We start from the raw sequence: 22,190 nt of genomic DNA on the forward strand, positions 1-22,190 counted from the left end.
CCCTGGGCAAGTCACTTAACCCCATTTGCCTAGCTCTTATCCTTCTACTGCAAACAGACTGGATATGAGAGATGAGAAAGAGTAAATATTCAATGACACCTATGTTTTGAGCCTGGAGGACTCAAGGATGTTAGTGTCCTCAACCATAATTGGGAAGTTTGCAAGGAGGAGGGCTTAAGATGAAAGATAACCAATTCAATTTTGGCTATTTTAAGTATAAATGTTTACAGGACATCCAGTTTGAGATATCTAATAAGCAACCTTGAAATTCTTTGATTTTGCCACCTGGGACTATAATCTCCAAGTAGTAAAGCAACCCCTCCAGTTACAAAGAGGTCAAAGACAGAGGTAAAAGGCTGATTTATTCAAAAGAAACTTTTTGTTAAAACAAAAAACATAAAACAAAGTGAGTATTCATTAATTATGAAATGGAAAAATTATAGCACATGAAGATGAGAGATTATCTTTGTGCCATTAAAAACAAATATAAAAGATTCAGAGAAACCACAGAAGATCTGTATAAACTAATAGAGTGAAATGTGCAGAATGAGGACAACTTACATGATAGCTCAATAGTGCTAAAGGAAAACAACTTTTAAAGGCTTCAGAAATTCTGATCAATGTAACCAATCATGACTACAGAACACTGATGAAAAGGTAGGCTTCCCACCTCTTAGCAGAGAAGCAGAATGACCCATAAATTTTCAAACATGGTGAATAAGTTGATAAGTTTTAATTTACTATATTTCTATGTTACAATAGAAGATTTCTACTTAAGAGAACATAGAAATTAATAAGTAGTGTCATTAAAAAGAACCAATAAACATTTTAAAAACACACAAAAGAGAAAAAGTTCAGAAGAGGACACAAAGAAGGCAACCTTATTACTACCTTGTTAAATTCAATATACTTTTTTTTTAAAGTAGGCAACATCAGTTTTCACATATTCACAAAGAATTCTTTTATTTGTTGTATATAGAAATGTTTGTTATTTGTTGAATTTTTCATGTTTATAACAAAAAAATTTTTAATATTAGAGGATATACATATATATATTTGGGAGTCATCTTTAAAAAATAATTTACTTTTTGATATATAGATTTGTACAGAGAAAAAAGAACACCACAACCATTTGTAAAATATCTTATATTGTAAAACAGCTAACATATACAAACCTGGTAGGTAAATATAATCCAGTTTTAAAACTTCCAAATATCTGGACCTAAAAAATAGAAACAAATTATTAATTGTAAAAGTATTGAATTGGAAACCTACTGAAATTGATGAAAAATGATGATTTTACTACTCAACTGGTACTTTTCAGTAGTGTACAAGGTACTTTAAATACTTTGCTAGCTATATCTTGTAGCATATAATTTAAGTTGTCAGAAGAAATTAAGAAATATTAATTAGGGAGGTAGCATGATACATTGAAAAGAATAATCACTGTAGAACCAGAAGACATGGATTCAAATCCTGCCTCTGCTTCTTACTACCTGTACAATATTAGGCAAATCACAAGCATACTGGATATCTCAGCCTCTTCACATATAAACAAATAGTAACTATATTACTTACTCACAGAATTGTGGAAAGGATGAAATTACTTATAAAATAAGAGTTAACTGAGTCACCAGAATATTTCATAAGTCCTGTTAAAGACATTTAATTTTTTCAATGTCTGCATTATAATCCAGAGAAACTGAATTTAGTATGTAAACATTTATTCATAAGATTTGAACAGAAAAGTTTAACAGGATGAAACATTAAAATACTTCTAGTCTTTTCAAAGGGTTCCTTTTTTCCTTCTAAAAATCAAGTAGTTACTACTCTGGCATTAAATTAACTTTTTCAGATTCTTTTTGCTTATTACCCCTTCATTACAAAGGAAGAGTCTAATATTGGTGATGGGAATAGGAAAGAGGTCCTCAGAAAATTACTGACATTTTAAAAAACATCAATAAAACTTATTTTAAATTAATTAAATGAAATAGAGTAATTAAAAAAGAATAAACACTAATTTCATTCAAGCAGAGACATGTGATAAAACATTTTGTATTATAATTAAATTACTATTATATTCTTGCTAACTTGGCTACTTGTACATACTGACCCAATTCTTAGCCACATAGCTTGCAGTTACTAGTAGAGTTAAAACTTGTGCAACTAAAACCTCATCTGGAGCTTTCAGGACAAGAGCTGTCCTGAGTTCAGAAGAGCATCAGAAAATAAATATACTAAAGTATATGAATACTAGCTGCCATCTGTTTTTAAAAATGTACTTTATTTCCTCAATGAAATGTCTTCTGCTGATTAAAAGGTGTCAAAATTAAATAACCTTCCACAACAGAAATGAACACTAAACATCTGCTAAATAATTCTCACAACTTTAAACTGTTCCCTTATAAGAATGCCTAGATTACATTAAAAAAATATAATACAATTCTGATTTTTTAATTATATTAATCTCCCCATTATCAGAATAGTTGGGAATAAGATATTTTAGTTACCTGAATACCCTCATTAACAGATTTATCATACAGAAATGATAATTTTTAAAAGAACTAGACTATAATATAATACACAACATTAAAAGCGATTTATGGTGGTGGAAAAATCCCAGAGACAAAAGTCAAGAACTTAGAATTCTAAGTCTGACTCTGCCATTAATTCTGTTACCACAGAAAATTTTACTTTGCTTCCCTATGTCTCAGTTTATCTGTAAAATATGTGAAAAAAAAATTAGCAGATTGAACTAGATGGGGGAAGAGGAAAGGAAAAGCCATTTATGTAGCACCTATTCTATGCCAGGCACTATGCTAAGCATTTTTCACAAATATTATTTTATTTGATCCTCACAATAACACTGGAAGACAGGTACTATTGTTATTCTCATTTTACATTTGAGGAAACACAAACCAGGGTCACACAGCTAATAAGGGTCTGAGGTCAAATTTGAACTCAGAATTTTGTGACTCCAAGCCCATTGTTTTGTCCACTGTGATACCACTGGTAGGATATAGAACTAGAATGGACCTTGGAGATTCTCTAATCCACACTTCTTACTTTATGGTAACTTTTCTGAGGTCAGAGATAGAAATTGAATCCATATATCCTTTGACTTGACAGTCCACTACTACTCCTACTGTATCATGTCAACTCCTGCTACAAGTTCCATTTCATTTCCATTAGAAGTCTAATCTCCTAACAATCTTTTATGATTTAGGAATATTGAAGGATTTTTACATCAAGTGTGTAACATGGTCATCCTTACAAAGAGTAAAAAAAAAAATCAAAATGTTGAGATTAGGATTTGATAGAATGCTAGAAAACACATGTTATAATTAGAGAAATTTTCAAATTGGTCAGCAAGGTAATATAACAAAATAGCCAAATATTTCCAAAAAATAAGGATATTTTTATTTTTATATATTAAGTTTTATTACTTACAGAGTATGAGAAAAAGTTCCCATAGTTTTTCATTTGTTTTTTGTAGATGGAACATTGGAATTTGTGGATTAAGAATGTAGGATTGGTGTTACAAAAGGGTAAAAGGCAGCAAGGAAAAAAAGCACTAATATTACCCTTGGGTCATCAAGTAAATTATTCCTTCACATGCACTTAATTATGGAATATAGTTTTGAAAATGTATCTCATTATATGAAAAAGAAAACATTTTAGTAATGAAAAAATGCCATCAAGAAATAAAAAGGTTAAAATCTAGGAGAGAAGAGAACAGTTAGCTTTGTAATTTTTGAAGAACTAAAACTATTTTCCTATATACTCATATGAGTAAGATCTTCAAATAGCATGGTATAGAAAGCTTAAAGAAATGCTTTAATTCCAAAATGAATTCCCAATATAAATTACTATTTGTTCACTGTGCATAGTTAATCAGAATTATAGAAATAATTTAATAAAACAGATGTAACAAGAGTTTATATTGACATATGAAATGCTTTTTTCTATTATATTAATGACTTCTTAAATAAATTCAGCTTTCCTCTGGGAAGTTACTGTTTAATAGCTTAAAGTTAAAAAATGTTACCAAAAAAGTCTCAATTCAATGAAAATAATCTTAAAATTCAAATTCTAAAGACACTAGGAAATTGTTAAACAGAATTCTACGTTATTACTTACATCAGCACTGGGCCAAAGCTCCTTAATAACATTTTCTATCCTATTCACCACTTCCATTCGCATTTTCTCTTCTTCAGGTCTAGGAGACATGTACTCATAAAAATCACTGATTTCTTCATGAAGACTGAGGAAAAAAGAAGGAAAATTAACAGGGTTACCTTACCAAAGAATTACTATTTTAAGTGAATGTATATATTCAATATTATAAAATAATTTTGCTGCCAAAAAATTTTTATAAAAAATTTTATTTTAACTCTAATACCCAAACTATCAGAAGACAGGAATTAATAAGAAACTAAAATAAAATTTGTCAAAATGAAAATTTCGTTTCTTTAAATTATTACCAAGATGTCTTAATGGAAATATATTATAAAGAGTAAATAATAAGTGTCACACATATATACTTATATACATACCTATATGTAGTAGTATGTACTGTATTTTAGGTTCCGTGAGGGCAAGGAATAATGCCTTACTATTCATCTTTGTACATTCTCTATTGACAAGATAATGTCTTAGACATAAGAGATTCTCAATAAATTCTTTGAAGGAATAGATGAATAAATGGACAGACTAGAGTAGTAGTAGCGTGAACTGAAAGGAAGAGAGATTAGAAAAGAAGAACATAAAGAGTTTAGTGGCTAATGATATGACAGGAGAATGAAGCGATAAGGATAACTCTTAGGTTCTGAGCCTGGGTAACTGAGAATGATCATATAATAGCATTAAGAAAAAATGGCAAAATTAGATGAGAGATGTGGGGCAAAAAGAAGAGATTGTCAAAAATTATTCCAATACTGCATGAATTAGAGGGAAAAGATAAGGCAAAAATAGGGAGACTGAACAAAGGTCTCTTTTTTAGAAAAAGATTAGACATATTTCACTCCTATGACATATATTATCCTCTCTAAAATATCTGATTAAGTTAGTTTTCTTTCCTTTATTTACATAGAGGGAAGAGGGTGAAAAGAAGAACAATAGTGAGAAGACTGAAAGAAAATACAACCAAAAAAAGGCAAGAAAACGTAAGATAAAATGGAGATATAAGACAGCACAGGAAAATACAATGGAGTTCACCTTAGCCTGTTCTTCCAGTGATTATTAACTCACCCGTTTATACTAACTATTAAATCATTAGATTTCTCTTAAGTGCATAAATGACCAAGTAAAAGATTATCTTAAGAGTAGTTAAACAAACACTTAGCATTTCTAGAAAATATTGGGTAGATCTGGGTAGCCTTTAAATGCACAATAATACAATATTCCTATACACTCACTAGGACTCATCATTGTGACCTGGGTACCAAAAATATCAATGTGACCTTGGGCTACATTAATAATGTCTATAGAGTGAAACAGCTAGGAAGCACAGTGAACAGAGCCCCAGGCCTGGAGTCAGGAGAACTAGGTTCAAATTTGGCCTAAGACACTTCCAAGCTGTGTGACCCTGGGCAAATCACTTATTGCCTGGCCCTTACTACTCTTCTATCATAAAATCAGTATGTAGAAAATAAGGGCTTTTTAAAAAATAATGATGACATTCAGGGCAATAAACATTTTAGCTGTGTTGTTCTCTGTATTGGCCAGTTTGGTTGAAGAAAATGGTAATATTTAGTCTAGAGAACAGACTATCATCTGTAATGTAAAATCATAATTCATGTCTTCAAATTTCTAAATTATCTTTTTATAGAAGAGAGAATAAATTTATCCCAAGGATGATCTCAAGAACTGAAGTAATGTATAGAAGTTATAAGAAGGCAAATTTTAGCTCAATAATTGGAAGTAGTTCCTAACAGAGCTGCCTAAATATGAAATAGGAACTCCCTGGCACTATAGATATTCTATATATTTGTTGGAAACGTAATATGTAGCTAGAAATGATGTTAGCAGGTCTGACTTGAATCAGATGACTTCTCAGGCCCCTGCCAACTATCAAAATTAATACTATTTTTTTCCTTTCCAAGGGTTGTTTTCTTTAAGGAAATTGCCACAAGGTAACTTTCTATTTCAATCAAATGAATGAGTATATACTAAGGGTATATGATGCAGCAGCATTAAGTATATTTCACAAGCAGAAATTATGATCTAACTGGAAACTAAAAGTAATCTTATTTTTGATTAGCTAAGGAATAATTGGAAATATCTAAAATTATTTAATTGCTGACAGGACCTTAATTTTCTATGCCTTATTCTGATTTTAAGGACCTAAAATGATAAGTAAACAAATAATCTGAGCAGTTTCCTCACTCAATTTTTTGACTAATTTTTTAGCAATTTGTTCTAAATTACATAAAACCACAATATAGTATCTTTATTTTAGTATATTTTTCTCAGATTGTGCAGAAAAACATATGCTTCCTTTTTGATAGCTTAAATAAGGCAGAAGCGGTTGGACATGGAATAAATGATACTTAAAAAATATAGTGAATAGACAAAAGAAAATTATTAAAAAATAGAAAACAAATGAACTTGAGGTGGGAAACTACATTTAAAAATTATTGGTAAAAAATAGAAGGATTAATGAAGAAAGGGAGATTTATCAACAAATAAACATTTGTATGAAAAAATCAGATGAGCCATATATAGTTTTCCTACTTTTTGTACACTCTGGAGATGCATGATTTCATATAAGTTGGAGATGCATGATTTCATATAAGTTGCCCACACAAAACAATAAACCAAAGAGTCAAGATAAAATTACAAATACAGCAGTACTTCAGAAATGTCACATCAGTAAAACAGCATATAAGAGCAGCCATTTCACAAGGTTGGACATATCTTGTAAATGGAGGATAGCAATCCCCCAAATAAATTACTATGGCTACCTCTGTGGTACAAAACATAATAGGTATGCAATAAGATGATGCAAAGATCCTCTTAGTGGGGCTACAAAGATTCTCAATGAAAGCATATAACATCTGTCCTTCAATTAGGGGAATCAATGACTAAAATGCTCTCTATATGCCAAATCACAATTCAGTAATCAAAGGAACTGATTGGCAACAGTGAAAAGCAGTTTCACCGAAATGGAAGTTTTAATAATACATCTTTGAAAAATTCTGTCACTAATGATTAAAAATGTTTTAATTTAAGTGTTTCTATTCACACAAGCACAAATACGTATATGCATCTAGGCTTATGTATACTATCTAGACACCATCACCATCAAAAAAAAAAAATGAATTCACTTGGTTGATCAATATAAGTGAATCTATAAAAGCTCTCCTAAAATGAATTCCATAAATAACAGGTGTGTCTAAAACTTTTAGTTCCTAGTAGTGTTATTTTATTTATTCACTCTGTTAATAGTATAATATGTGTGCATGTCTAACACATATCTAGTTTGATATTCTGCTTAAGATTTTTATAGCTTTAAGATTGATTATACAGAAATAAATCTCAAAATTTGATATAAGTTACTATGTATATATGTTACCATCCAAATTCAGAGTTACCATCTATTTAAAAAGAGGAATGTTGAATTGCAGGCAAAAGGGAATTGTTCAAATTAAATTCAACATAACTAAACTCAATAAGCAATTAAGTGTTTATTTTGTGCAAGGCCAGATGGACATAGAGACAGAAACGTGAATCCATGTCCCTTAAGGATTTTTGTTGTTGTTCAGTCGGCTTCAGTCATGTCTGACTCTTCATGACCCCATTTGGGGTTTTCTTGGCAAAGATACCAGACTTTTGCCACTTCCTTTTCTAGTTCATTTTACAGATGAGGAAACTCAGGCAAACAGGGTTAAGTGACTTGCCCAGGGTCACACAGCTACTAAGTGTCTGAGGCCACATTTGAACTTAGGTCTTCCTGAATCCAGGCCCGGAGCGCTTTCCACTGAGCCACTTAGTTGTCCCAAGGACCTTATGTTCTCTCTATAGGAAACATGGACATAAGAAATAATAACATATTCAAAGTAATATAAAGTCGTTTCAGGGTAATAAAAGTGTTAATAACTGAAGGGGAGGAGGGGACATGAAAAGGCCCTTTGGGAACTGTTTTGAAAGAATTGTACAAGACGGATGAAAAGAGAGAATGCATCTAAATATGGAAGACCACTTACACAAAGGCATGAAGGCAGTGATGTGACCCAGTATAAAAGGAAGAGACAACTGACCAATTTGATTAAGATAAAGATTGTGTGAAAAAGCAGTCCTGTGATCATCTCTAGTATGGTATTTACCCATCTGCAACCCAATTCCTACCAATTTTTCCAGGCTTATTCTACAGAAGTAATAGACAACCATTAAGTGTGTTGGAAGGAGGGTCAGCAACATGTTCAGATCTCTATTTTAGGAAGATCAGTTTGGAAACTATATAGAACATGGACTAAAGAAAAGAGATTGGAGATAGGAAGACCAATTTGAAAAGCCTTTGCAATGGTTTAGGAAAGAAGTGAAGAGGGTCTAAACTAGGGTTGAATCCATGAGAGTGGAGAGAGTTAAGGGTGGATGCTTGCAAAAAATATCATGGAAGGAGTATAAGATGTTAAATAATTGGATTATGGGGACTGAGGGAAAGGAAGAGTCAAGGATAACTTCAAGGTAGCAAACTTGGGTGCCTGAAAGAACAGCAGTGACTGAAAAGTAGCAACTTCAGCAAAAATGGGCAAGTTTTGGAAATGGACAGATTTAGAGGAAATAAATTTGAGTTTTCTCTTGAACATGTTGAATTTGAGATGCCTATGGTATACTGATGTCCAGGAAACAGTTGGTAAAACAGGCCTGAAATTTAAGACAGAAATTAGGTCAGGGTATATAAATTAAAGATTTATATGGAAATGACAATTAAACCTAAGAAAAGCTAATGAGATCTATAAGAGAATGTAGAGGAAAATAAAAAGGTTCCAAGTCAAAGCCTTGGGGAAATATTCCCACTTGGTGAGTGGAAGGAGGAAGATAACTCAACAAAAGAAACTGAGAAGGAATAGTCAGACAGGAAGGAGAACCATATGGGGGCAGTGTCACAGAAACCAAAAGAGAAAGTATGTCTAGAAAAAAGGGTTAAATAAAGTGTCAAAAGCTGCCAAGTGGTCAGAAAGGATGAAAACTTGGAAAAACTACTGCATATAACAGTTAAGAAATCAGCAGTGACCTTGCAAAGAGCAGTCTCAGTCAAGTGGTAAAGTCAAAATCCAGATTATAAAGAACTGAGAAAAGAGTAGGAGGTGAAGAAATGGAAGCAATAAGCATAAACAACCCTTTCTAGAAGTTTGGCTAGGAATATGGATTACACACACATAGACACACATAATAACTTATGTAAATTAAAGAATTTTTGAAATTTGGCCATCTTACATAATATATCTTAGTATTATAGAAAAGTATAAAAACACTATACAGACCATAAAAATAGATAGATATATGTACATTACACAAATACACACATACATACACTTATTATGAACAAGTTGTAAGAGTCTAAAGAAATACCAAACTAGAACCTCAAAATTAGTCATATCTATTTTTTATGTAATTCATTTTCAAAGGGCCTATTAGAGACTAGCTTATGTCAGTAAGTGGCTCTGTAAAGTCTCTTTTTTGGTTCTGGTAAGGATATACATACAAATATATCTAAAAAGAGATATAAGATGATAGCTTGAATAAATTACAAGGTCACATGAAAGTTTTTTAACAAATGCAAGAGACCTAGAACATACTTGCAGAATTCAGCAAAGGGCCAGTAGATAAGGAGAGAATGAAGCTGAAAGAAAGAGAGGAATGATAAAGAGGTCAAGCTCCCAGAAAAAAACAAGAAAGGATAGTAGTAGAGGGTAGCCTCAAGAAGGGTCAACTCTTCCATCAGAGTCTGGAGCAAAGGCAAAGCAGATGGGCAATGATGATTAAAGAGTTTTTGAGGTAGTCAGTCTCTTTTCTCAGCAAATGGGGAAAAGACAAGTGAAAGAAGGTAGTTTAGGAGGTCTGAAGAGAGAAGCTTGAAAGAGTAAAATAGGAAAAATAAAAGAGTTGTCATGTAGCAACCATGAGGGCCCAGCTAACATCAGAAAACACGAATATACAGTGAACCCAGGCCAGCATGGTTTTGTGATTATTCCAAAGATGTTTATCAATCTTTGAGAAGGAAAGGAGAAGTTAGATGACAGCTAACTCCAAATTAAATTAAAAAGAAAAATAAGTTACAGTAGAATTGTGAAAATTATAAACATTTTGATATTTTTCAAACTTTCATTAACAATTTGGAATTTTTGTGTGGCATTTTATCTTTTTACTGGGAAGTTTTTGGAAAAGAATATATAAAGTCTGTGAATAGATGCCATTTAGAATATCCACTCTAAAAGTTTTGTTTTCCATTCCATTGTATTTCATTCTGGGAAGGTAAGGTTGTGCTTGTTTTTCTATAAATCAACTTGACAGTTGTCTACCTATAGCAGCTCAGTTTTTTGGCTTTAGTTTGTTCATTGGAATCCTCGTTTTAGGGAGAAAGTTTTGTTTTTTTTTTAAAAGAAAAATTCTAATTCCCCCTCCTCCATTTCTTAACTTCAATGCTTCCTTTCTCCCCCCTCATTCCAATCAAAGCTTTTCTAGGAGGAGAAATAAAAAGCATAAATACTACACACCTTGCTTTTCTATTCCCACAGTTCAGCATGCTTTGGGAACTTGAGTTATTTTTTAGTGGAGAAATTTCATGTGAAGCTTCATCTGATGATAAATCTCCTACTCCATATTCATATAATTTTTGTCAAACTAAATATGGTAAAAAATTATTTTTCACCAATATGGAAATGAAAAGTTATTTTTAAAAAAGTATATGAACAGAGCTATATTGGGATAAGCATAAAACTGTAAAACACCAAAGAGTTTTATTCCTTTGAAGACTGGCATGAGAAAAGTACTTTTACTTCTATACTCTAATTTTTCCACTAAGGATTTCAAAATATTCATTTAGATGTATATCACCTGTTCATTCCTTCAGGTTTATTTTATTTAAGTGTCAGTTATATGTCATACACATACATTTTATGCTTCCTCTATAACTAAATTTTAGGGAGTTGACTGAAGCTTAAAGAAATGGTGATCAAAGGGTCAAAAAACTGATAAAAATCAGGGTAGGATCTGAACCCAGATCCGCTCTGATTCCAAATCCTACATTCTCTCTCCTAAGCCAGACTGCCTCCTTCTGTTCTGTATCCAATGACTAAGAGAGAAGAGTATAGCTTGGAAAGATAGTGGAATCATTGCATGTTGACAAGTATCTATATTAATAGGAAGACCATGACTAATCTATTACTATTAGTTCATTTCCCTAGGTCTCTCAGTCTATATGTAATATGTGTGTATATATGTTATAGACATATAACATATATTTCTCTGATATATAGTTTATGGGTGTGTGTGTGTCTATATATGTGTATTGCATGTGCATGTATAGGTGCACATGCACATATATTTGGCATTGTTGACAGAGTACTGAACTTGGGAGTCAAGAAGACCTAGATTCAAATCCAGCCTCAGACCATATACTAGTTGTAAGTCACTTAACTTTCCCTCAGCCTGAATGTATTCATCAGTAAAATGGGAATAATAGCGATAGCACTTACCTGACATGATTCAGAGGATCAAAGGAGACGTCTATTCAAAAATTCTTCTATTCAAAAATAAGCTCTGGGTGGCTTGCAACCTCAAGGTTTTATATAACCTGTCTAAACATCTTATCAATATAAATCCAAGCTTCTTTTATCTAAACCTAATTTTATTTCATTAATAAAAATTTACTTGTAAGTAGCATAGATAGAATGCTTAAATACGCTGTTCCCTTGAAAAACAGGTAAAATGTTAATCATCAAAAAAATAGTCTTCCCAGCTCTAAACTCTTTGGTATTCTAGTATAGACACATTCAAGTACAAACTAAACAAACCAAAATTCTCTTGACAATACATTTGGCTGAATGAATTTTTTAAAAATTGAGAAAGACCACTTTAAGTCACTTTAAAGCTGTTGAGAAATATAACATAATAAAGTCATTTTTTTCCCAGCATCAATGAGAAATAAGATGTTCTAAAATAAAACTTTCAAGACACTGGAGCATTAGCATGCTCCCATTCCAAATATCAAACTTTTACTTTAACCATTTTAAGAAAATTCTGCTAAAAACTTATATACTGTTATATCCTTCTTATACAAGACTAAACACAACTTGACTTTTTTCTGCTGGCTGGTAATTATGAGCATTCTTTTATTCACTTTTGCTATGATATACAAGTGTCTACTTTTTAGTTTTTGAGTCATACTCTCAAATCTGTTTACTATTCCCCCAACAGCTACAATCCTCTTTCTAGTTTGTTGTCTCTACTCTGTAACTGAGAAAATATACAGTTAAGCACTTGATAATTTTATTGTGTCTGTTAACTTGTAATTCTCCAACTAAGCTGTAAACCTAAGAAGAGAAATAGTATTTTCCATCCTATCAAATCTACCTGGAGAGGGAAGGTTTCTATAGGGGGTAGAATGAACAAGAGTTGAAATGTAAATATTGGCAGCTGTTGCAATTATTTAGTTGTGAGGTTATTAAAGATCCTATACCCAAGAAATTGTAGAGAATATGGAATTTAAATTAAAGGAGGCTTTTTATGAGAAAAAAATTACATGATTTGGTGATTGACTGGAGCAGAAAAAGGGAAGGCTATTCAAGGATTCCAAGTTTTAAGCTTGAAAGGCTGGGAGAAAGAAGTCACTAAAAGAAATTAGTTAAGTGAGATGAGCTGGTGAGTTCTTCTGTTTGAAGAGGTTAGGGTGAATAAAAGAGCTATGTTTTAGACAAATTAAGATGGAGATAAAAAAAAAAAAAGGCTTAGCCAGGTGGAAAAGGCTAATAAGCAGGTGAAGCTGAAGGACTTTAGCTCAAGAGTGAAAACAGAACTGGAGCTACAAACATAGAAATCAATCATCTCAGATTCCTCAACTCCACATCACCAGCAGACTTCACATAGCACTATTTTGAACCCTCTAATACATTTATTGGGGAGCTAGGTGGTTCAGTAGATAGACTGCTAGGCTTGGAGTCAGGAAGACATTTTCCTAAGTTCAAATCTGGTCTCATATACTGATTATATGTGACCCTGGGCAATTCACTTAACTTTGTCTCAGTTTCCTCATCTGTAAAATAAGCTGGAGAAGGAAATGGCAAAGCACTATCCTTGCTAAGAAAACCCCAAATGGGGTCATCAAGAGTTGGACATAACTGATACAGCTAAACAATGAATGTTTTATCACGTTATATCCATACTCATACTTAATTCCACTCCCTTCCCCACCCTGCCTTAAACTAAAAGCTCTATGAAGGTGCTTTAACCTTGCCTGACTTCACATCCCCTTCAGGGCCAATCAAAATGTTCTAATCTATAAACAGTATGCATTTACTAAGTATACGGAAAAAGCATTTCAGGATCAAAGGACCATAGATTTAGAGGGGAAAAGGAGACTTAAGGACATCTAGCCCAGTCCTCTCATTTTACAAATGAGGATTAGAAAGCTAAAGTGTCTGTCCAAAGGTCATTCTGGAAGTGACTTATGTGAGATCTGAACCTGGGTCCTCTGAATCCAGGGCCAGCGTGCTTCTTTGCACTGTATGACACAACTTTTGCTTATTTGTTGGAGCTTTCATTTCTGCCTCATTAAAAGCAGAGTTTAGGGCAAGATTTTATCCTTTGTTTTTATATATTTGTTTTATTGCTTTTTTGAGAGTTAAGGTTTTATAAAACTTAAAAATATGAGTATTCATAAAAATGGAATAATAAATTAGAATGTGTGCTGAAAATACCTAAAATTTATGTAGCACTTTAAAGTTTGCAAATCACTCTCTCTCTCTCTCTCTCTCTCTCTCTCTATATATATATATATATATATATATGTATGTATGTAATATATGTATATATAAATAATATGCAAACATACGTACATATGTATGAAATGAGGGATAGAAAAATATAAATATCACTCTTCACAATGATCCTATGATATGTCCTTTTTTAAATTCCCATTTTAAAGATGAAGAAACAAATCCATAGAGATAAGTGACTTGCCAAGGGTTAACAAAGGTGATTTCAGGCAGGATCAAATATAGGTCTTCATGACTCCTAGTCCTGGGTTCCATCCACTACTGCCACTGGCTCTCAAAACTTTGGGCCAGAGCTGTTTCCAGATCACTGCACCTCAATTTCCTCATCTATAAAATGAGAGATAGCGCTAGATGACCTTTAAGGTTCCTTACAATTCTAAAATAATATGACTGAAATGTAACTTCTTTTTTGCTATAGGGGTGAGAAGGTAGAGCTTGAATCCATGATTTCTGCTATGTAGTGAACTTCTTTTCACCAATGCAGTTCAGCAACTCCTCTGCCCATACATCACAGACTTAAGAGTTGCCCAAAAATTTTTTGTGAACATATACTCAAGTAAGTAGAATGCTGAGTCAGAACTTGAACCCAAGTTTTCCTGATCCCAAGGCTGTCCCTCTACCCCAACTATGCCATACTACTTCAATGATAACCAGGGGATAGAAGAGGAGCAGATGGTCAAAGAATAAGCAAAAGAAGCTACCTTTTAAAGGGACAGGAGGAGAAAGAAGCATCATTAAAGGAAACAATAAAATAGCTAAAAAAAGAAATACAGTAGAGTGTTCAATTTGGTGTCAGAAGCCTTGGCTTTAAATCCTGATAGCCACTACCTGTATAACACTGAGCAAGCTGCTTATTTTAGAATCTCAGCTTTCTCCTCCATAAGTTGAAGAGTTTGAACTAGATTATTTTTTTTAAAAAACCCTTATTTTCTATCTTAGTAACAAGTCTAAGACTGAAGGGCAAGGGGCTAGGCAAACAGGGTTAAGTGACTACTCAGGGTCACATAACTAATAATCTGAGATCATATTTGAACCCAGGCCTGACACTCCTATCTACTTTGCCACCTCACTGACCCTAGATGACTCTTAAGGTCCCCTCTAACTTTGCATCTATGACTCTGTGAAGATTCTAATCATGAAAGCCAAAAGAAGAGAGAGGAGTTGCATGAAAAAAAGTTTAGTAAAAGTCATAAAATGATGATGAAGTCATCAATGAGTTTCAAATACACAATCTGAGTAGCATTTGGGGGACAAAAGCCAAGCATAAAAACTATTAGTCTGGAAATAAACAATTAAAGGATTTTTTAATATATAAAATGATTCATTTTCTAATCAACTCAAATTCACAACACTGCTAGATAATTAGGAAAAACATTTCATGTTATAGTGCCTTTATTGGCTTGTTTTTAGACTGAAAAGCAAACTTTTGACTTCATTTAAAATCCAACATTAAGAATTTCAGATTTTTTTTCAGACCAGAAATGTTAAAAGACTAGTCTAGATCTTCCTTGACTATCTACATTTTCATAATCTTTAAGAAAAGTATCTCCTGTACCTATTCAGAGATCTAGGAACACTGAGGTAAATCAACTTTAGACAGAAAAAAATCTGAAGGGTACATGTTTTTTAGGGGGAAGGGTATCAAATCAGCAATTGCTTTGAAACTTCACTGCCTGGATCCCTGAGATAGAAAGTGGATCGCCCCATTATTATTATTAAAAGGAAAAGAAAACCTATCTGTATACCAGTAATACAGCTGCTTTATTTGTAAGGGAAGCAGGAATGGAAGCAACCCAACCATACAGCAATTGGGAAATGACTTAATATATTTTAGTGCATCAACATAATGGCTTATTATTATGTAGGGTGGACAGCAGGGAGGAATAGCAGGAAACAAACTGAATATTGAGAAATATGAAAAGAAAAAGTGACACTGGACATTGAACAGTGAATTATTACGTGTGGCTACAACTTTATATAAAAAAATAACAACAAAATTCTTTCCAAGTACACAGATGGAAAAGTAATCAGAAGAAAATCCAGAGCAAATAAATTATTTTTAAGGTGTATATTTTTTATCAAAGTAAAAAGTATTTGGTGTTATGGTTTTATTTGGGATTTTATTTTCCTTATTTGTGTGTTCATATTTGTTGAATATGTAAAATAAAAGTTTTTAAATGCCATCAAAAATATTTTTACAACTTTACAATTAAAAAGAAGTCATTTTTCATATTGTCTACTTCTTCCTTAACACAACTCTTTTTCAATGTTTTTTGGAATTTACTGGCATAGCCAGTGGGATTTAATCATACTTAAATAGGGACACTTAGGAACTTCTCAGTAAGAAGACAAATTGCTCCAGGTCATATGTGCTATGTAAACAAAACTAAAGTAAAAGCCAATCTGAGGGATTTTTGGCAGTATAATTGTTTTTGAACACATTTTCCACTATCTAAGATTAAGAATACCAGGCTTTTGTTTTGGTTGAGTGTTCACTAGCTAGGAAAGGGGGTGAGGAAATAGGAGCTAAAAATAAGCATTAAATTTAAGAAAGTAGAAAAATACTTTTCAGGTTGTCCAAAACCTTTAATCTTTAAAAATGAGATGCCATGCTAGATAAGGAATCATATCTAAATGTCTACATTTCCAAGGGAAGTAGACCTAAGCATAAAGTTAGATAACAGTCTACTAAAACATTACTAAGTGTCCCAAAAACATATATTGTAAAAATACTAAGGAGACAGCAAAAGGGGCAAGGTTACAAGTGCTTGATATAAGAACTCTTGTTGAATGGGAAATGCTATACTACTCTCACTGAAGGAGACTAATTATGTAAAATTTTATAAACATTGTTAGATGTGGTTAAATTGGTTTTGCTTAAGTGTTTCTTTTTTTTGCTACAAAGGAGTGCTTGATTTGGAATGCAGGAAATTTTTTAATTTGGAAGGAAAGTGGGGAAATTTCGAGAAATTACTTTGATATAAATACAAAAAAGGCATCAATAAAATTCATTTTTAAAGAAAAGCTGTTACCAAGTACTTTCTCAATTTCTAGTTTAAAAAGAAATGTATGTTCACTATGTTACCAAGGGGTAAAATGGTTCCCTAAGTCTAGATAAAAATGATTCCCATTACCTTTGTGAATTAAACAAAGATCAAGATGACATGCTTACATAATGAGAAATTAGAGCCCTGCTTCTCTGTGCTCCAAAGTAAAAGAAAAGACTGATCATTGATCTAAGACATTGATGACTCTTTTTAATTCGAGAACAATCCAATCTTGGAGCCAGAATGCCTCCTGCATATGTTATGACAAAATCTGTAGTTAGCACTGTTCCCTTTAGGACGCTGTTATTTTCTTGGGATGTTCTTCAACCAGCCATAAGAACACTAAAAACAGGCAATTTTTCCTATAAACTCCTGTGACCAAGAACAGATGTTATGCACCCTTAAGTTTTCCTTTTGGACATTTTTCTATTATTTAATGGAATGGTTGTGAACCATATTTTTCACTAAAGATATAGCCATAAAAAGCATAAGGATATTATCATCCTCAATTCATGAGACAAATCTATAATGAAATCAATCTGATGTCAGCTTAAAAAAAAAAAAAGTCCATCATAACTAATGTTAAAATTCTGACATTCTGTTGACTCTAGAACCCAATATGTAATTGTGTCCTCATGAAAGCAATACACAGATAAAAATTCAAAATAAAATTATAAAGCAAATATTCCATTTCAAAAACACAAACATAATTAAAATTTCTTTTGATGAAACTTTATACCACCAAAAACCAAAGAGGTAAAGAAATATCCTTTTAAATATGTTTATATTACCTATTACAACTTTTCAACAATAACAACTTTAAGATCTGGGTTGGAGGTTAATAATGAGGGGGTGTTAATTCATTTGTTTTTTAAAACCTTTTCAAAATTATTTTGGCATTAAAAAAATATTTGGCATAAGCTACCCTACTCTATTTTTTGACTTACACTGAATAACTAGGCTATTCAATTCAATGAGGCCAAGCAAATCTTAAAAATTCCTCCATTCACTACCAAAGATCTCTACATTTTTCATTGTAAGAAATAGAAGTTATAATCAATTTAAATCATAACAGAAAACAAATTTATTTCAAATAAATGACTGAGTTTGTGTCTCCTAAGTGAAGAGAGAAAAGGTCTTTCAAGACAAACTATTTTGTTTAATTTCACATACCTTCTCATCAAATTAAACATCCCCCTGTTACTGACCATACCATCCCAGATACAAAAGCACAGTACTTCAAGGGGCAAGAAAATGAATTTAATGAAACATCCCTAGGTGTAGTAGTATTTTGACTGGATAGAAGTCCTTTGGATAGGGATTCAATTCATGCCTCTGACACTTGGTAGTAGCTGGGTGACACACAATCAACTTAATCTCTTTGAGAGTTTCAGTCCCCTCATCTTTAAAATGAGGGGGTTGGACCAGATTGCCTTTAAGGTCTTTTCTCAATGTCAATCTATGATCTTATTATCTATGTCATAGGTGTCAAATTCATGGCCTGCAGGTCCTTATGGCCAGCAACCCTTCCAAATGAGATCCCAACTATATTAAAAATGTAATTTGGAAACATTTAACAAGATTAAATATATATATACATATATATATATAAACCAAAATAGATGTTTATTTGTAATTTTCTAAGTCAATATGCTATCCCACAGGGTTCCATCTCTATTTGACTTTTATACCACTTTTCCTTTCTCAAGCTTCTCCCTTCTGCAATGCCTCCTCCCTCCACATAGCTGTCAAAGTAATACTCCTAACCATTCATTTCTAGCCGTATCACACATTACTCCCCCCCATGACACTTTATGATCCAGCCAGACTTTCTTTCTTCCTATTTCTTACACAAAACTCCATCTCTAGCCCTCCATAATTTTAACAAAGTCTGCAATGCACTGTCTTCTATCTCCACATCTTAAAATACCTCATTTCCTTTAAGGTTTAATTGATGTGTCCCCCTCCTATATGAGGTCCTTTCCTATCATTCCAGGTGCTAGCGCAGCCATCCCAAAATTACCTGCATATATTTTATTACAATCATACAGAGATTTTTGTCTCTGAATCCCCCCATTGCCCAGCAGAGTTCCTGACACATAGTTGGCACATAATAAATGTTTTTTTGACTAATTATCCATAACATAAGGTTTACTAAGTAACAACATTTGAATTATCTCAATTATCAAAAAGAGGAAAGCTTGACAGTGGAAAAATTCTGAACTCTGACTCAAAAGACTCAGGTTCTTAGACTCAGGTTCTGCCATTGAGGTATGTGATTTTATTGGATTTTTAAAACTCTAAAAGGAGAGGAATGAAGGTAGATCAAAGGTCTATAAAATTATATGATTTTATAATGTACCTCAATATTATTCACAAAATAGTCTTTGACATTCCTAAATAGCTTCAAATTAGTTATAAATATGTGACATTTTTGTGAGTATAATGGTCATTAAATGGCTGTAGTTTTATATTGATTTAAAGTAAATCACTGAAATCTTTTATCACATCATATATTTCAAATTCTATATAATTCAGTCCTATCAGTTAAAAAAAAAAAAGGCAAAAAACTAAGTTATTCAACCCCCAAAGACTGAGACAGCAAATGTACAATGAAAAGACTTAGATTTAAATCCCAGGCCTTCTATCTATCTGGAAGAGACAATAAGTGGGTCCCACACCTGCAGACGGCAGTTTCATTATTTGTAAAAGGAGTGGGAATAAGTGAAATATAGGGGTCATCTTCCTAGTTCTAATGCTTTGGTCTTAAGTAACTAGTTTTCTAAAAAATCCTTTGTTTATGGATTACCCTCTTTCCTGGTCAGCATCATTCTGATCAAACCCACACACTTTTAGGATCACAAACAATGCATGTGAAAGAACTATAGATACACATATGTGCATAAACATATACACACACATATTTATAATACACTACCAACAATGGTGTTAAACTTAAATAGAAATGGTACCTAAGGATTTCAGAAAATCATATATTAGCATTATCAATGCTCTATTATAAGTTTATTGTGTTAAAATTTTCCAATTACATTTTAATTTGGTTTCCGCTATACTCAGGAGTATTTCAAGGCCAAATATTTGACACTTCTGCATTAAAGACTGGTTCAAAAACAATTATCTTAGAAGAAAAGAAGCAGAAAAATCCAAAATAAATTGATAATGTATTTCTCGCCTCTGAAGCATGTTATTTACCTCCAAAAGGCAAACTGGAGTAAGTTCCTTCAGGGATACACATGTTAATTAGCCCAAAGGTAGTAATAATCATGGTTTGGAGTCCCAATGAAGGAAATAAGATAAAGAGATACACAAACTCAGTTTTACTTCATAAAAACAAATATACTACCCTTTCTGCCTATTTAAAATGAAGTCATATTCAGATTTTTTATTCTTAGAAGCTTTCATTCTCAAGGTGGAAGTTAACTCCTATGTAAACATAACAGGGAAAGTATAGACTTATCCTGGTGGAAAGAGTGGGGAAAAGGTCAAAGAAATAATAAAAGTGAGCTAGGCTCTATTTGCCAGTATGTAGAGGTTAAATGTGGTAATTAACAATGGGCAATTATAACCCATCAATGAAATTTTCTGGATCCAAAATTGACAGAGTACCCCCCAAGAAGAAATAATTGATTTCAAAAGAATCCTGAGCCCACCCCCTGATATTTAAGAAACCCATAAAGAATTTCCACCTTTTCCTCAAACTGAGGCTATTTTGATGGTCATAATGATTGAAAGTGACATGAAATTATTTTCATTCTAGGATTTTAAAGTATTTTAGAGAGGTTATGTGTTGTAGTCAACAAACATTTATAAAGCACTTACTAATGTTCCTGGCACTGTGCTATGCACTGGCATAATAGAAAAAGTTCTAAACTTGGACTCAGTGTGGGTTTCAATTCAGGTTCTGATGATATTTGTACTACCTGTTTCAAAGGGCTGCTGCAAAGAAAACACTCTTAAAGGGTTTTGTAAATGTGTTACTAGTTGCAGCACAGTATTTGATCCTCCATTTCCACTTCTTCCTCCTTGTTTCCTCTCATCAATAGGGGTTTTTACAGAGGATATTAAGCTAGGCACTATAGGATCAAATAAAAATCACAAACAAGAGTAGCATTTCCTTTCTACCTATCCAAATCAAATACTGATTAATAACAAATTCAAACTCTCCTCTTTCCTCCCTAGACTAGATTACCCCAGCCAGAAATTATCAATCCTCTTCTGAATTTACCCTACATATATATAAACAAACAATGAAAAAACACATATTTAATTATCTATTACACGTTCAAAGCAAGGAATGCAAAGGCAAATACGACTTAGGTCTTGCACTCAAAGAACTTATAATCTAATAGGAAAGGAACAAGTACACAAGTAATTACAATTCAAAGGAAGAATGAGATAAGTACAAAGTAGATATCTATGAGATATTTTAGAAAAGAGAGAAAAGGCAAGTTAGAGGAGGCTTCTCAGAGAAAATGTTATCTGATTAGGACAAGAAATCCATTAATTTTGACAGAAACGGATTGGGGGGGGGAGCGGTGGGTAAGGGGGAAGGAGATGGGAATACATTCCAAATATGAGGATTCTATGGAAGCAAAGTCTGGAGATAGGACAGGACAATAATTGGGGGTGCTACATTAAGTGGAAACAGTATATGATAAGGGATGAACAGGTGAATTGGTGCCAACTGTGGAAAGGCTTTAACATCAAGCCAATAGGCAACAGGGAACTAATAAAAGTTTCTCAAGTAGAAGACAAGCATGAGGATAGCAATGCAATTTATCAATTAATGATGTCTCATGACAGTTCTACTACTGGCTTTACTATTTAAATCTTTTATTACTATTTAACTTTTCATATCTTAGGCCACTCTAACTAAATTACATTACTCTTGAAGTCAGGGAATGTTGCATTTATTCTATCTCCCATAGCACTTAGCACAATAGTAGATAGTGGATAGTAGACACCCAAAATATGGTTGATTTTAATACAAAACAGACAAGAAGAAATAGAGAAAAAGAAACGTAAAGCTAAAAAGTATCGGGAAAGTGAAGTTATTAAGTAACTAATAAATTCAAGGCTGGACCTCAAATTCAACTGGCACTAGTAAGACAAAGTTATTTGG

At 32.7% G+C, this 22,190-nt stretch overlaps 1 protein-coding gene across 2 annotated transcripts in view; it reads right to left on the reverse strand.

Moving 5' to 3' along the window:
• The window catches only part of TENT4B (terminal nucleotidyltransferase 4B), a 50,283-nt gene that overhangs the window by 21,199 nt on the left and 6,894 nt on the right, over positions 1-22,190 (reverse strand). For both annotated transcript variants that reach the window (XM_044664159.1, XM_044664158.1), the window contains exons 3-4: positions 4,141-4,264; positions 1,176-1,222 (exon numbers count right to left, since the gene is read on the reverse strand). In XM_044664159.1, the coding sequence (XP_044520094.1) occupies positions 1,176-1,222; positions 4,141-4,264 (171 nt within the window). The remainder of the gene's footprint in view (positions 1-1,175; positions 1,223-4,140; positions 4,265-22,190) is intronic.

Source organism: Gracilinanus agilis, chromosome 2 (assembly GCF_016433145.1).
Source record: "Gracilinanus agilis isolate LMUSP501 chromosome 2, AgileGrace, whole genome shotgun sequence".
NCBI classification, from domain to species: domain Eukaryota; kingdom Metazoa; phylum Chordata; class Mammalia; order Didelphimorphia; family Didelphidae; genus Gracilinanus; species Gracilinanus agilis.